Below are 15942 nucleotides of genomic sequence, written 5' to 3'. Positions count from 1 at the left end.
AAATGTAGACATATTTTTTAAATTAGAGAATGTAAAAATGGTGTTTTGCTAAATTTCCCTTCCGTAAGTTAATCCCTTTATTGGTTCTTAAATTTGTATACATGCAGTTCTTCTAAGTACTGGAACTTCAGCAAAAACTTTAGAAAACAGGAATGTGTTTTCTTGTATACCAGATCTCTCCCCTGTTACATTTATTGAATATTACTTCACATTTATGTTTATACAGTGGCAACAGTGTTATTTTGTTTGTTTGGTGGAGAGAGTTGTTGTTTCTAACCCTGTCTAGAAAGATATTAACTTGCAATAGCCAACAGTTTTTCTAGGATGTGCTACTGAAAATATACCTTATTTCCAGATCATAGTAAGTAATAATTCAATTGGATTACATTTTATCCTATGCAAGGACATCCTGACATGTGAGGAGAAGCAATGAATATTGCAAGAATTTAGGAGACATAAAGAACAGAGTCCTGTGAAATTTGTGCTCTTACCACGCTTCGGCCATGTACTCCTGGTCAAATGCCATTTCCTTTTTCTCTCCCATAGGCTCTTTATGGCACAACATCAGAAACAGCGACTTGGAGACGTTGTGCAAACTATGTCAATGGGAATATGGAAAATGCTGTGGGAAGGCTCTATGTGGAAGCGGCATTTCCTGGAGAGAGTAAACATGTGGTAATGTTTTCTGCACAATACTCTATCAGCGTGTGTTTGCAATGATGGGCAATTACAATAGTCCATCATTTGGTTAAACTTTTATTAATTGGCAGAGAACTTCTGAATCACAATTTGCCATTATTTCCCAATAAATCTTATTCTCCCTCCCCCATGGGTCTGGTTATGTTTCTGATCCTAATATTGTTTAACCCAAAACCAATTGTCTGTTTTCCAGAAGCAATGTATTCACAATACCCAGTCACGTGTTCTAATGATATAGTCATTTGTAATCTCTTCTGTTATCAAAATTGACTAAGAATTAGTATTTTCTTAAAAACCAGAAAGTAAACCAGAGTTTATTTGAAATGTAAGACATGTACTTTATTTTTTATTGTTACTGAAATGAAGACAAGGGAACTTAAAGACATGGTGAAAGAATCTATTGAAATGCTACCTCATGCTTAACTAAACTACTAATAGTAATGACAGTATTTTATGTTAGTTCATCTTTCGTGATAATGGAAACCATACATTCTGAAGGTGATTTTTATTAATGTATGCATTAAGACCTGTTTAATCATTAGTGTTGATAGTAGCAGTGTTGCTTTAAAAATGTAATTACCCACATATATCCATTTGTTTAGATCACCAGTTTGTTTATTAGTTTACATTTATTAACATATCATTGAATCATATAAAGACAGCTTATAGCTCTATTTTTTTTTAAATTTGTGTTAGAAAAAATTAATTCATGGCCTAAATTTGCCTTCTGTTCTTTTGGTTTAAGGTTGAGGATTTAATTGCACAGATCCGGGAAGTTTTTATTCAGACTTTAGATGACCTTACTTGGATGGATGCTGAAACGAAAAAGAGAGCTGAAGAAAAGGTAAAGAGCAAAATGCAGGGCGAATTATCAAAGAAAAATCTATAAGAAAAGATTAACTTTTAAGAAATTTGGGGAAAACATAGTATTCAAAGATTGCGTAAAATAAAAGCAAGCTCGTTCAAGCTGCAATGTGTCCAGGAACACTTTTCAGGGATGAAGAATTTTTTTTCTATGACTTTCATCTTTTATTATCTCTTTGTAACTAGCTCCTACTTTCCATGTTTGGCTCAAAACTTTGAAAGATCTCCAATTTTCCTCTTTTTTTTTTTTTAAAGGAAGTCTTCACAAAACAAGAGGAAAATCTTGTGTGAACAAGAAAGCATTAGAAGATACTATCAGTGGTTCATGTTTTTCCTCCTTTTATGAAAAATATTTAAAAGACCTCACCAATATCTAAAAATATCCCCTAATCTTTAATGTAAATTTCTAGCTAAATTTTTTTTAAGCATGCACTACTTAGTTTTTTTTTTAAATGACCTAGGGAGAAAAATACTAAATTTCTATTCAAGCAAATGTAAAGTAGTGCATTGAGTACTATAAGGTGACCTACAGTTAGAGGGATGTTGAAGGAGCTTTTTATAACTATTCTTATTTACCCCCATTGTGCACCTTTTATTGGGACTCTTAGTATCTTGCATTAGAATAAAAGTGAGATGTCTAAGGAAATCTCAGGTTTAAATTTACTATGCCATTGTGTTGATAACTATATAAACCTAAAAGGAACATGTCCAGTGAAAACTGTATGTGTTTATGAGCAGTATTCACATGCAGCCTGATTATTCCTCTGTAGTTAGGGTAACAGGAAGAACAGACCGTTCTTTGAACTAACACAGAAAGAGTCCATAAATCTATTATAATAAGAGAATCAAGCTGTAGTCTAGTTCTCTTTCAGGATTAGATCACATGAAAGGATTATCTTTTTCAGCTATCACAGAGCCCTGAGTGGGTCAGGTCTAGAATTTGGCACCCCAGTATAGCTATCTTTCCATAATTCTGTAGGTCCTCAGAAGTTCAGGCTGGATTTGCTCCTTTCATGTTCTAGCTATCAAACATGGTACTATTTGATGGTAGCCAATCAAATTGTTCTAGGTAATCATTTCCCAAGGTGGTGTCATGAAACTCTGGACCTGCCAAGTAGCTCTGTGAAAGATTCGCATGGTCAAAAAGAGTTTAGGAAACATTTCCTGCAGGAAGGCTTCCCTGATCCCACCCTCGACTAGGTTCTATACCTGTAGGGTGTGATCTTATGGCACCATACATCACACTTGAGAGTTAAGATTCATTTTATTGCCTACCATTGACCTTTATAGTAAACTCTCCAGGGGTAGAAATTTTTGCCTAGCATTGTATCCTCAGCCTCTTACAAAGTACCTGGCTTGTTGTATACCCTTGAAGACAAATTGAATGAATAAATAGACAAATTAATTCATCCCATTGGGCACTTACAATTAGTTAATTTTAAACTCTAAGTAGTCTTTCAGTGAAGAAGCCTGCTTAACGTTTTTGTCACAGTATCTACCCCAAATATTTGGCAATATATCCTTTTCATGTAGTACCTCTTATTTCTGTAGATTTTGTATCCCTTAGGACACCTTTTGGGGAAATACCTTCTAGCAAATAAAGTGCCATTGAGAGGGAGATGATTCGTTATGGGCTGATGGTATGGAAAGGAAATGGGCTTGGCCAAACTGCTTTAGTGACACATCTGTCTGATCCACTGGGGAAATCCTAGGCTTATGAAACAGATTTGTAACAGAACCACATCCATTTGATGGTAAAACAAATAATTCAGAGATGCAAGCTTAATATCCCATGAAAATATTAAATTAGTTAAATTATTTAAGAGCAATGTGATATGATAAAATCAAAAGTCAACTATCTTTGAGAAAAATGAGAGAAATAAAAAATAGAAATAGGAATAGCAAATAGTAAACAAGTGATACTGATGAAATAATTACAATAAGTAAGCAATTTTAAAATAATAAAAATAGAAACAGTAGTAAGGTAGCGGTAAACATGAGATGGTATAACAAGGAAAACGCTGTTTTCTACTTGTTTAACTAATGTCATTCATTTAACTGCGGGAAGTTAGGTACACTAGCTCTGGAGACCAAAGGAGAACATAAAAACTCCAGGAACCAATATTTAGGAAGAATATTAGCATTAAACCTGTAAGCCCACATCTGTTTTCTCAGCCAAATCAGTGAAGTGGAAAGATAATTATAAGCTGCTAGAATGGAAGTTCTAAATATTACCCCTCCTGTAAAATTGAAGAAAAAAGCCTTTCAGAGAAAGAGTTCATAAAAGTACAATACATTTGGAACAGTGACTTGTCAATTTTCATTTTGGTTTTCTTGGGAAAGCTGTAGCCTATGAGAATAGGGTATTAGAAGCTAAATTTCAGAACTATTTTTTGTTTATTTTGAACTCCAGGAAAAAGCCAATGCAAAGATCTCTGTTTAAACGTTGTCAGATATTCGTCTTGTAAACAGTATGGCTCAGGTCATTCAACTGCTGTCAAGGGCAAATTATAATGTTTGCATTTGGAAGTTCATAATCATGCTCACATTCAATATTCTAATTTTCATAGGCCTTAGCAATTAAAGAAAGGATCGGCTATCCTGATGACATTATTTCAAATGACAACAAACTGAATAATGAATACCTTGAGGTAAGTCTTTATAAAGACTGCACTGATGATGCCTGGGGCTGGTGGCAATGTCATTTATAGCTATGAGGGGGGCCAGAAATTATGTGAAATAGCCTACACCCAGAGGTCTTATTATATTGATATTAAGCCTTTAACACTGAAGCCAGAACTATGTTTGTTTTAGTTTTAACCTATTGTTTCATGGGCTGGTCTGTATTTGATTTTGTTATTTTGCTTTCCATATATTCCATTTTAAGAGTAGTGATAAAAATCTGGTGTTTTTTAAAGAGCATTAAGACATAGACATTTAAATGATGAACAGGCAGTACTCAGGCTTCTTATCTCATTTTATACACGCCTGAAAGTCAAATCTTCAGCTTTCCTTCCACTTTCTAATTATTCCTCCACTGGGTAAACCAGGTCATGCCTTCTCTATTTGAAAAAAAATCTACTATTTGAGAATGGGGAACTATTTTATTCTCCTTTGGTAATGTAACAATGAAAAGAAAACAGAGTTGATTGAAGTCACTACAGTATTGATTTCAGACTCAGCTAAAGGTCCTGTCATTAACCTTGCAGTCACCACAACTACTTGAAACCCTGGTGACAAGGTGACCCTTGCCTAGATCTGGGGATGACATCGATTCCTAATCTGTTGATTACTAGCATAACACGGGAGTTTGCAAGGCATAGTGTCCTCTTTTCTTTTTCCATTTGCAGAAAAGCTTGACTTTTTATAAAATGAGCTGGCTGTAGCATGTGAGTCCCCGGGGCCCTTGTGGCAGGAATCTAATGGCTGAGCACATAGTCTCACCGCTGAATTGCTTGGGTTCAAATCTCAGCTACACCTCTCACTAGCCGGCTAAGAGCATAAGCTCAAAGTCAGACTCCTAGGGTTCAGATCTCAGCTCCATCACTCATTAACTTGGGCAAGTGACTTAATGGCGCTTCAGTCTCCTCAGCTTTAAATTGGTGGTAACAGCCCAACTTCATAAGATTATTATGGGGATTCAAAAATGTGATATATGAAGTTCTTATAACTTAGTAGGTACTAAATATGAATGCTTTTATCTTGTCTGTCCTGTAAGGATTAATATCAATATAGAAAAGCTTGTTTGACGTTTAGTTTCGTTTAATTACAAAAGAATAGACTGAGGTAGTGATTCAGCCAGCGCAGCAGCGATCTGTAATATAGAACTAAGCTCGTTGGAACTTAACTTTTCTTTGGCAAGTTTTGGTGTTCTCTGTTAACTTTATTAAGTGATAGAATGTAAGAAAATATCTCTTAATGTTATTTAGCAAAAACTTTGAAGATACCAGTTTTAATATTTTTCCCCAAATCTTTTAAATTACTATAGTTGAGCTACAGGGAAGACGAATACTTTGAGAACATAATCCAAAACTTGAAGTTCAGCCAAAATAAACAGCTAAAGAAGCTTCGAGAAAAGGTGGACAAGGATGAGTATGTATATTCCAGTTTTTTCTAAAAATATGTTCATTCAGAAGAGGGACCTTGTTGGATTAAGAGAAAGAACCTGGTTTAGAATAATGTTAAAAGGTGTCATGTTCTCTTTCTATCGAGTACTTCTAAGAGCATCTAAGACTATACCAAAGATGAGTCAGGGATTTAATCAAAATTTAAACTTTTTTCATTAAGGTGTCCTTAGATTACCTTCGGTTTCTCCTCATATGATTGTCTGTCCCCTCTACTTTGTTTGTGGACAGGGCTCTCAAGAACACCTTAGCCTAAGTAATCCATAGCTCCTGCAAGCCTTCTCTGAGGCTGTATTACTGTACACGGCATTATCATCTGCCCTCAGCCCCACCTGTTTTCTATCGGTCCATCATCCTGCAGCCATGCCCTTCCTAGATTGCTCCAGGTAACACTTCTGTCAACCTTGTCGTAGCCAAATATGAGATATCAGGACTCACTCTCATTTGTAGTTTTCAAATGCTCTTAATCTCTGCTTACTAGTGGCATTAGTACATTGTAGTAACTATTAGTTTAATGTTCATTTTTCAGTTAAATGGATGTGTCTAACATATTTATCAACATAAGTGTTTATGCACTTAAATCCCTAGAACTGCTTGTGCTTTTAGCTCCTAGAGAGCAAGGGACCATTCAGCACAGTGCTGAACACATAGGAGGTTTTCAGTTAAAACTAAATTAATGAATGAGTGAGCAAGTGAAAAGTAAATATACTAGTTTGCTTTTTGTGGTAACTGACACAATGCCATACCAAGTCCAGGTGTCATTGGGAACTGGGAGAATCAAAGGTGAACTTTGATTGTATTACATTACATTACAGCAGCAGAGGGTATGAAAGACGTGTTATAATAAATTGTATCACCAGGAGGAAAATGTGCCAAGAAAGGTACAAAGTGCAGAAGGACTATTTGATAACAGCACTCTTCTATTAGTAAACCAGGTCCAGGTTGGACAAAATTCCTAATATGGAAATGCCAGTTTATTTCAATCCCTGTACGACATTTTGAGCCCTTAAGGTACACTGAAAAAGAGATTGATTTCTTTTGCTGACCTCTATGTTTACACTGGAGCAAATGTTATATTGTCTGGTGCTAAAAATGAGACAGAAAATGTCACAGAATGTTTAGTGTCCCAGGTGGGAAAGAAAGATGGAGAATGGGCACATATGGTTTGTGTTATAATCGGTTGTCAGTCCTATCTCTAGAAACAAACAAAAAGTCATCAAAAATAATATCCTGTGGGAAAATTTATAATCTGAGAATCCTTCTAAGTCTGAATATTTTTATTTCTTTAAAACTACATATAGTTACACTTAATGGTTGTTAGCACCGAGTAAAATATCTACATACAAATATCATCGAATATTCTTTCTGAAAATAGCTAATATAACCTGCACCCACCTGACACCAGAAGATTTCTTCATAATTTAAAAAATAGTTGTTGAATTATTGCTTGATGTTTTCTTTAGAAGTTAATATAGTCCCAGCTCCATAGTCATTTCGTAAAATGGTGTGCAGTTTTCATTCCTTTTTATCGTATGTGTTGACTTTCTCTGAGTCTTTTTCTCTTTACTATAGATAATCGAAAGTGACAATTGTATATAATATTTAAAAGAATATTTGCTCAGTAGCATGCATAGCTCAGTAGTACTTTTTGGATCCTTTCTGTGAGCTTCTGACTGTTAATCACAAGTGCAATATGATGTATAAGGTCTTCTCTGCCATACCAGGCTAGTTTTTCTTCCTTCCCTATCTTCTACCTGTATGCTGAGTACAAGGGTTCAAAACTCAGACTGCACTTTAGAGTCACCTGGGGCAGAAACAGAGACACAGATGTAGAGAACAAACGTATGGACAGCAAGGGGGGAAAGTGGCTGGGTGGGGGTGTGGTGAGATGAATTGGGAGATTAGGATTGACATGTATACACTAATATGTATAAAATAGATAACTAATAAGAAACTGCTGTATAAAAAATAAACAAAATAAAGTTAAAAAAAAAAAAGAAATAGTACTGATTCCCCAACTCTACACCACCCTAGATTGTGATGTACATGCCTGTCGGCGGGGACCCAGGTATTGGTATTCTTTTTAAGTCCCGCGCCCCCTTCTCAAGTCAGAACCCCTGCATTAGTGTTTGTTCCTTTTTGTGTTGACTCATACTTGCTCATATTCAATTTTGTGAAATCTTTTTACAAGGTGATATCTTTAATTTGGCAATTTAGCTTTAAAATTTAGTGTTTGTCTTCCAAAATATTGGAAGTACTTTTGACAGTGACTGCATTAAATCATTAGGACTGTACCCTGTAGATTACAGCATAATAAAAGTTCTTCCTATTTTATTGAGTTTTCTTATAGTGAAAGTTTTTGACTTAATTTGTACCTGCTTAATAGCAATAAAGTCACTATGTTTTCTTTCCTTTTTTATATAGCATCAAGTTCAAGTCCCCACTGTGTATGTTCAGGCAGATAACATCTATTGCTTCTACTTTATTCATGTAACCTGCAGTTAACTCAGAGAATTACATTTTCAGATGCTCAAGTCCTCACTCCTAGGGTCTTGCAGGACAAACAGGTGTCCATATCCACAGTAGGGGAGACAGAGATGAGAAAAGCTATTGATTACAGTAGGGTTATATTGTAGGGTATTATAGAGAAATGATGATGCATTAAATTTTCAAGGCAGCAATTAATTTAAATAAATTCAGTCAATTAACCAAAGAGTAAGCTTCAGGACTTTTTCTTTTCTCACTCCACATGCTCTCACTGGGCAGACTTGTATACTTATTTGCATCTTCTACTATCATTATGACCCCTGAATACATGTATCTGGCCCAGGTCTGTTTGCTGCGCTCCAGATCCAAATGTCTAGCTGTCAATGAAACATCTCCATGCAGGTGTTCCATTGATCCCACAAACACAGCATTTGCCTTTTTGAGAAAAAAACTTATCATCTTTCTCCCTTGATCCCCCTAGTTTCCAACTTCTATCTTATTGCTACCAAGGCAGAAACCAGGGGTTCATCATCCTAGACCCTTTCTGTCATCTCTGATATCTACAGTGATACCTACTTCAAATCCCATTCAAAAAAAAAAAAAAGTTTACATCCACCAGCTGCTAATTAAATATTTTATAGGCATGAGGGGGTGTGGATCTCCATCTTAACCATCTCCATTGTCATGCCCTAATTCAGACATTTCTCATTGTTCACCAGAGTGATGATAATATTTTCCTAATCTTATCATCAATCATCTCACAGTCCTTCAGCTTACTCTCCATGCTACTGCCTTAGAGAGCTTTTAAAGACACAAATTGAGTCATGTCATTTTCTGATGAAAACCTTTCCATACGTTTGTTTTGCCCGTCTCATGAAGCGTGTACCGAGCTCTGCGTACCTCCCTGTAACAGCACTCCAGAATTCCTCTAGAGTCACCCTACCCCACAGCATTGCCCCAAATCTCCACCCGTAGGAATTACTGTAAAGTCATCGCTGCATCTCTTCCTCCTCCTTATCCCTTACCAGGGCCACCCTTTCTGCCCTGTTCATTTAACAGAAACCAGCACATGGTGTGATTCAACTTGAGCGTTATCTCCTTACTCATAGCACCCCCTTACATGATCCTCTTCATCTTGTCCCTGTGCTATCCCTTACACACATTTTAGTCACAGCACCAGTACATCTGATTACATTTAGCTGGACTAGGCCTTGTTGAAAGCAGAAACAGTGTATTTGTGTCACCAGAGATTGAACATTGATGAGCAGAACGTCGACCTCTCCTCAATGATGATGGAGTGAATGATTGATAAAATTGCCAGTTTGTAATAATGCTTACAAAGTGAACTCAGCCACTAAAGTAAATATTGACACATCCAAGCATTTCACCATCATTGTTGGTGAAGATGTCCAACATGATCTCTGCTGTTCTCTCTGCTTAAAAATTCAAAACATTAAGGAGGTCCGGAAGTCTGCATGTGATATGCCTGAGTTAATCATCTGGCTAAAAGGACTTCTGCCCATTTGAGCCCCTGGCAACTGCAAAGGACAAAGGTTTAAATTTAAAAGGCTCTTGGCTCATGTGGTTTCTGAGTGCCTAGCTTGTGTTTCCAAAATTATCTCAAACATCATGTTCTCTGGGGACTTAATGACAGTTTGTAAAGAGTTTCAAACACATCATGTTATCAAATAGTAATAATGTTAAATTGAGACTGTAATATCCATTGGCAAAATTACTTAGTGATATATCTAAAATGATTTACTGCCAGTAACATGATTATTCACTTAGACTCCATGGAACAAACGTAAACCTCTGAAAAGAAACAGTGTACGGGAACAAAATAAAATGAATTCCTTTTCTTATTTTTAGACTTGATATTATCTTGTTAGTTTCTCAGGACAGAATTTTCTGTAATATAATTGGGACAGATAGTGCCAGTGTTTGTAAATTATGACCACTGAGCATGTGGAGTTGCATTTTGTAAACTACGAGGACTTATTCCATTGCTGCTTCTTTCCTGCTGTTGTACATCAAAATAAAAACAAGCTGACATTAACAGCAGCCAGCTCAATAAACATTTTATCCAGCAGCTACAGTGTGCAAAGCACTGTGCTAAGGATATAGCACAGTAAAGTAATGAGTAAGGATAAAGAGGATAAAGTAATGAGTAAGACTCATAGCCTGTAATCTAGTAGAAGAGGCAGGTGAGCAGCAATGAAAGCTGATAGAAAGCAGAGTTGGTTGGTGCTATTACAAGACAACAAAGTGCTAAGATAGCACTTTTTTAAGCCACAATTAAACCATTACTTATTAGTAAAACAACTAATTGTTGTTTTACTAATTGTTGTTTCTCTGGAAACAACATGTCAGCATTTAAATTAATATTGAGGTGAACAGAGGATTCACTTAAAACAAAACCAGACAAAATGGTTGGTTCATTTCTGTCTTCTTCATTGCTTCAAGTCTGCTGCCTTTTCTAATCTGGGCTAATTGAATGTTTGCAAGCCCCTGAAATGAGTGTTGGTACTGAGGTTGGCAGCCCAACAGCTGTGGCTGTATGTGGTTCTTCCTGAAAGGCCAACACCATCAAAAATAGCAGGGTGGCTGGTACCAGCATAGTTTTGCCACTGCTGTGAGTTACTATCACTTTTTCATGTCTCAGTTCTGCCAGTTACTATCTATGGCCTTTTAAAAGCCATGAAGTTTCCTTATTTATAACATGAGCAGGTTGATTTAGACTTCGTAACATCTCTAAGGTTCTTTCCAGCACTAAAATTTTATGGCCCTTACTGTGAAGTTTTGACAAGAGCCAGGATGTTTTACTCCCTGGCTTCTCCACATCAAGTGACCCAAGAGAAAAAGAACATATTCTTGGGAGTTAGGGAAGTACCTCACTTCTTTCTAAAATATCTCTTCTGATATTTACCCTTCACTAATGTTTCTAGACTCAATCTTGTAACTAACTCTGTATCATTGAACTTAAAGAAGAATAGTTATAGAGGACTTATGTGGGTAAATGAGAGGGCACACAGGTGGAGAGTTGATAGGACCTGTCCAGGGTGGGCACGCAGACTGCTGGAGACTTGGGACACAAGTGACTCTCCATGATGTAGATGTATGGGGAAGATACACAAAACAGATTATTCGGCTCATCAAGTACTACTCAGCCAGAAAGACAGAATAACAGATAAACTAAACTTGGACAAGTCACTCTAATTCCCTATGGCAGTATCTGCCCTGGTGTGCCCATGTTCTACACATATTATAATAGATTAAAATGTTAGAGTTCCATCTTTTAGATTCCCATTAGGCCAACAGACTATGCAATTTTTCAACATGTTTTTGGGTTATAAGCAAAATACATTTTACCACTAAAAACATTTCTGCATTTTAATTAGCACCCAAGCAGGGTTTTGTTTTCAGAGGGGGAAGAAGAGGTAGGGAGGGAAGATAAAAGTTAAAAGGTTTAAACAGGGAGAACTTTGCAAAAGAAGTCTAGAACTTTATACCAGTGAACCCTCTTGAGAGGGCAATGTCCAGATAGTACATGACTTCCAGTTTCCATGGCTCTCTACAGCCTGCATAACACCTAGGCTTAGTGCCCTCCACCCTCCCAGGGTCCCAAGGATGAGAAGGGTCAGTACTCTTGGGGCTTGGAAGGACCCACTGATATGCCAAGACCCAAATATGTGTTGAGTGCCTATCATGTTCCCAACACTGTGCTAAGCCCTAGAGATACTATTAAGAACAAAACATGAAATACACAGTTGGGACTACATTGAGATTAAAAGCTTCTGCATAGCAGAAGAAATGAAAAGGCAACCTAAGGAATGGTAGGAAATATTTGCAAATCACATATCTGGTAAGGGGTCAATCTCCAAAATATACGTCACTCCTACAATTCAATAGCAAAAAAACTAATAACCCAATTAAAAAATGAGCTAAGAATTTGAATAGACATTTCTCCAAAGAAGACATACAAATGGCCACCAGGTATATGAAAAGATGTTCAACATCACTAATCATCAAGAAAATGCAAATCAAAACCCCAATGAGTTATCACATCACTACCGTTAGGATTGCATATTGTTTTTTTTAAAAAAAAAGACAAAAAGTGTTGGTGATGATATGGAGAAATTTGAACCCTTGCACAAATGGTTGGAATACAAAAGGGTGCAGTAGCTATGGAGAACAATATGGAGTTTCTTCAAAAAATTAGATATAGAACCACATGACCCAGTAATCCCACTTCGGGGCATATAGCCAAAAGAATTGAAATCAGGATCTCAGAGAGATATTAGCACTCCCATGTTCATTGCAGCACCATTCATGTTAGCTAGGATGTGGCAACAGCTTGTTTCCATCGACAGATGAAAGGTGAAAGAAAATGTGGTCTGTATATGAAATGGAATACTACTCAGCCTTTAAGAAGGAGATTCTGCAGTATGCAACAACATGGATGAACTTAAGAACATTATGCTAAGTGAAATAAGCCAGACACAGAAAAATAAATACTGCACGATTCCACTTATATGAGGTATCTAAAATAGCCAAATTCATAAAATCAAAGGAGAGAATCATGATTACTGGGAGCTGAGGGGAGGAGGACATGAGGAGTTGTTCATCAACAGGCATAAAAATTCAGTTAAGCAAGATTAATAAGGTATAGCATCGTACCTAAAGTCAACAATAATGTATTGTACACTTAAAACGTGTCAAGAGGATAGACCTCATGGTGAGTGTTCTTACCAAAATTTTAAAAAAGAACAAAACATGGAACACCCCTGCCTTCATGGAGTCACTGTCTAATGAGCTAGACAACAATGGACTTATAACATCACGTTGTATCATTGCTAAGAGTTATACAGGATGTAAGAGCTTTCAATTCTTTCCTGAAAGATCGCAAGGTTTTTCTTAACCAGGAGAACAAGTACCAAAAGAAAATTCTGACAGAAAAAATCCACCCGCCCATATATGTTCCAAATTGAGCATTTCTCTGAATTTGGCCCGTGACCCACATGAGGGCACACGTGCGTGCATGTACACATATATAGAATTATTGAAGACTAAAAAGATGGAGTCTTGCTGCCAAACTTAGAACCACACACAACCAACTGATGACTTCTAGGAAGAAAATTAGAGTAGTGATTTGTGTTGCTTTCTGTTGAAAGAGAAGTGGATTCTCCCAATGTCATGTCAGCATAGGAGTCCTGGCTCTCACCTCTCAGAGGATCAGGTGAGTCACTCAGAGTACTTCAGTCATGTAAACAACTCTTATGCAAAAACAATGAACAGTGGAATAGGCTCTTTGGTCCTACTGTGCTTTTGCCTTTGGGTAAAATATTGTACCTTAGGCAGCAGTGGAAAGAGCTTGTGCTCTGGAGTCGGGGCAGTGATGGGAGGTGGGGGCTAGAGGGAGTGCGCAGTCCTGAGGTAAGATTCTTCCTCTGCCATTTATTCGCTGTGTGAACTTAGACAACCTACATAATACCTCTGAGCCTCAATGATTCCTTTATAAACTGAGGATAATAGCATTTATTTTTGCCTTGTGGGTCATTGTGTTGTGTAATGTGCTTGCCACGTAACTTAGGTGTTCATTAAACAGTAGCTATTGTTGTTAAGATCTGGTCATGATGAGACTTCAGGGTGGCATAGAGGCCAGCATCCTAAAGCTTCTTAGGGAAAGGGGCAGCCCTAAATGTGAAGCAGTCTAAAAATGAGCACTTTCATTTTAGAAGAGGATGGCAAGGAAATGGCATTCATTTTTGTGATGAAATTTTATGTGTGATGCAGATCAACATGTTAGAAGTAGGGGATTTGATTGGAAGATGAGAGTGTCCTCTTTCTCCCTAGTTTATATATCCTTTTCCCTGTTGTATTGCTAAATCTGTAAGTAGGAAAAAGAGTTTGAGCTATGATGTGCCTTAGTTTCTACACCTGAAAATTGGAGGTGTCATCTATCTTATTCGTATGGTTTGAAAGGTGAATGAAAATATATAGAAAAGCTTGAAGTTTTGATGAGGGAATATTAATAAATGTAAAGCATTACAGTGGCAACTGCAATTACAAAATGAGAATTCTCCTTTCCAGAAGTACTTGAGGAAGACAGAGAAAACCAATGTATTGTACTGCTGATGTCAAAGGAGTTGCTTCAAGGCCACAAGATGCTAAGAAATTGAATGCTTTCAGGGAAAGGAGCATTAATGATTTTGTTGCTTAAATTTTTTAAGTTGCACATGAGTGAGCAAAAGAAGTTTTATTACAGGTGCCTTTGCAATCCAGTGGGTTTATTATATCCATAAGGCTATAGGATCAGTCTGTAGACTTCTGCTTTTCTTCCCTGCAGTAAAAATGATGTCTCTGTTCTTTCATCTCATCACCACTTAGGTTCTTCAGGGTAATAAGAGATAGAAGAGAAACACACCTGGTCCCCCTCTCAAGGGTATATCATTCATATTTCCCAGCTACATTGTTAGTTCAGCTTCGAGGGCCATGCTGCTTATAGTGGCCCTTTGTCCTACTGTAAATGCCCCAAAACAAGAATAAGATTACCTGACAAAATTATGTCTCAGAAATTTTAAATAAAGTTTGCTTACTTCTTGCTTCCCCACCCTTCACTTTATACCACACACACCCATCCATACTCCTACACACATACCGGAGGCAGGAAGAGAATTCAAAGAACAGGGTGATATCTACTCCATCTCTCAGGTTCAATACCTGCTCTAGGAGATGCTCGTGTCTGGCCTCCATACTTTAAAGGTATCTTCAGATAACCTGCACTATCCATTATGTTAGTGGATACTTGGTTTTCTCTTTAGTTGTGCAATTTCTCTTTCCTATGCTGCTATTCATGGTCAGATTTGTCTGTTTTCCATAAATGAAAGCTTCTCCTGAAACTTGGAGGCTGCATCCAAATCAGAAGAACTTACATATTTTGTTACATCACCATTTACTTTGAAAAATATTTTTTGTCCTATTAATTTAGCTTTTATACTAACATAGTGAAATATTTCATGATTGACCACAAATATTAGACATTGAGTGTGTAGCTGTTATCATCACACTAAGATGTAATGATCCAGTCACAGTACCTCGAGTTCTGATCATTCCCAGGGACAAAGTGCCCTGTACTTTTGAATCTGGGTAATTACCCAGGGGTAGTCTGAGGACGCACTGTGAAAGATCTCAAGGAAGAAAAGGCAAACACTGCACACTAGTGCTCTGTGAACCTAACCACCATAATTCTAATTTTATTTGAGTGTCCTGTGGTCATAAATAGCTACCTATTTTCGTGAAGGTGTAATTCACAGTGGACATTTTAATATGTAAAACCCTCCCTGCTGGAAAGTTACAAACATTAATCAAAGTGCAATCTTAACCCCCCTCAAAGTAATGTAACAGAAGAGCAGAAAATCACTAAAACAAAAGATGTGACATTTATTTTTACAAAAGCAATAAACATGAGATGGGTAATATAAACTTCATTCATCTGTGTCCTACTTCTGAGATCTGTTGCTATCTGAAACATTAGTTTCTTGTATCTAGTTCCTTCCCTCTGTAATATAATAATTTTAAAAAAAAAAGCATTTTGAATTGGGACCTTTTGTATTTCATTATTAGCATTGTGCCTGAGTCCAGAACCAGCAATTTGCATATTATTTGTTATTACCCATTAAAGTCCATGCAGAGTATACCATCACTAAATCAGAAGTTCATAATTGAACAAATGAGACCTGAAAATATGTTAAATTCATTTTTATAACAA

General features: G+C 36.8%; 1 protein-coding gene across 7 annotated transcripts in view; it reads left to right on the top strand.

Moving 5' to 3' along the window:
* The window catches only part of MME (membrane metalloendopeptidase), a 91750-nt gene that overhangs the window by 49355 nt on the left and 26453 nt on the right, over positions 1 to 15942 (top strand). For all 7 annotated transcript variants that reach the window (XM_067737454.1, XM_067737456.1, XM_067737458.1 and 4 more), the window contains 4 exons: positions 547 to 675; positions 1445 to 1543; positions 4134 to 4214; positions 5552 to 5655. In XM_067737454.1, coding sequence (XP_067593555.1) covers positions 547 to 675; positions 1445 to 1543; positions 4134 to 4214; positions 5552 to 5655 — 413 coding nt within the window. The remainder of the gene's footprint in view (positions 1 to 546; positions 676 to 1444; positions 1544 to 4133; positions 4215 to 5551; positions 5656 to 15942) is intronic.

The sequence above is a fragment of the Pseudorca crassidens genome, chromosome 5, assembly GCF_039906515.1.
Source record: "Pseudorca crassidens isolate mPseCra1 chromosome 5, mPseCra1.hap1, whole genome shotgun sequence".
Classification (NCBI taxonomy): Eukaryota; Metazoa; Chordata; class Mammalia; order Artiodactyla; family Delphinidae; genus Pseudorca; species Pseudorca crassidens.
This window is presented reverse-complemented; position numbering and strand designations above follow the sequence as displayed.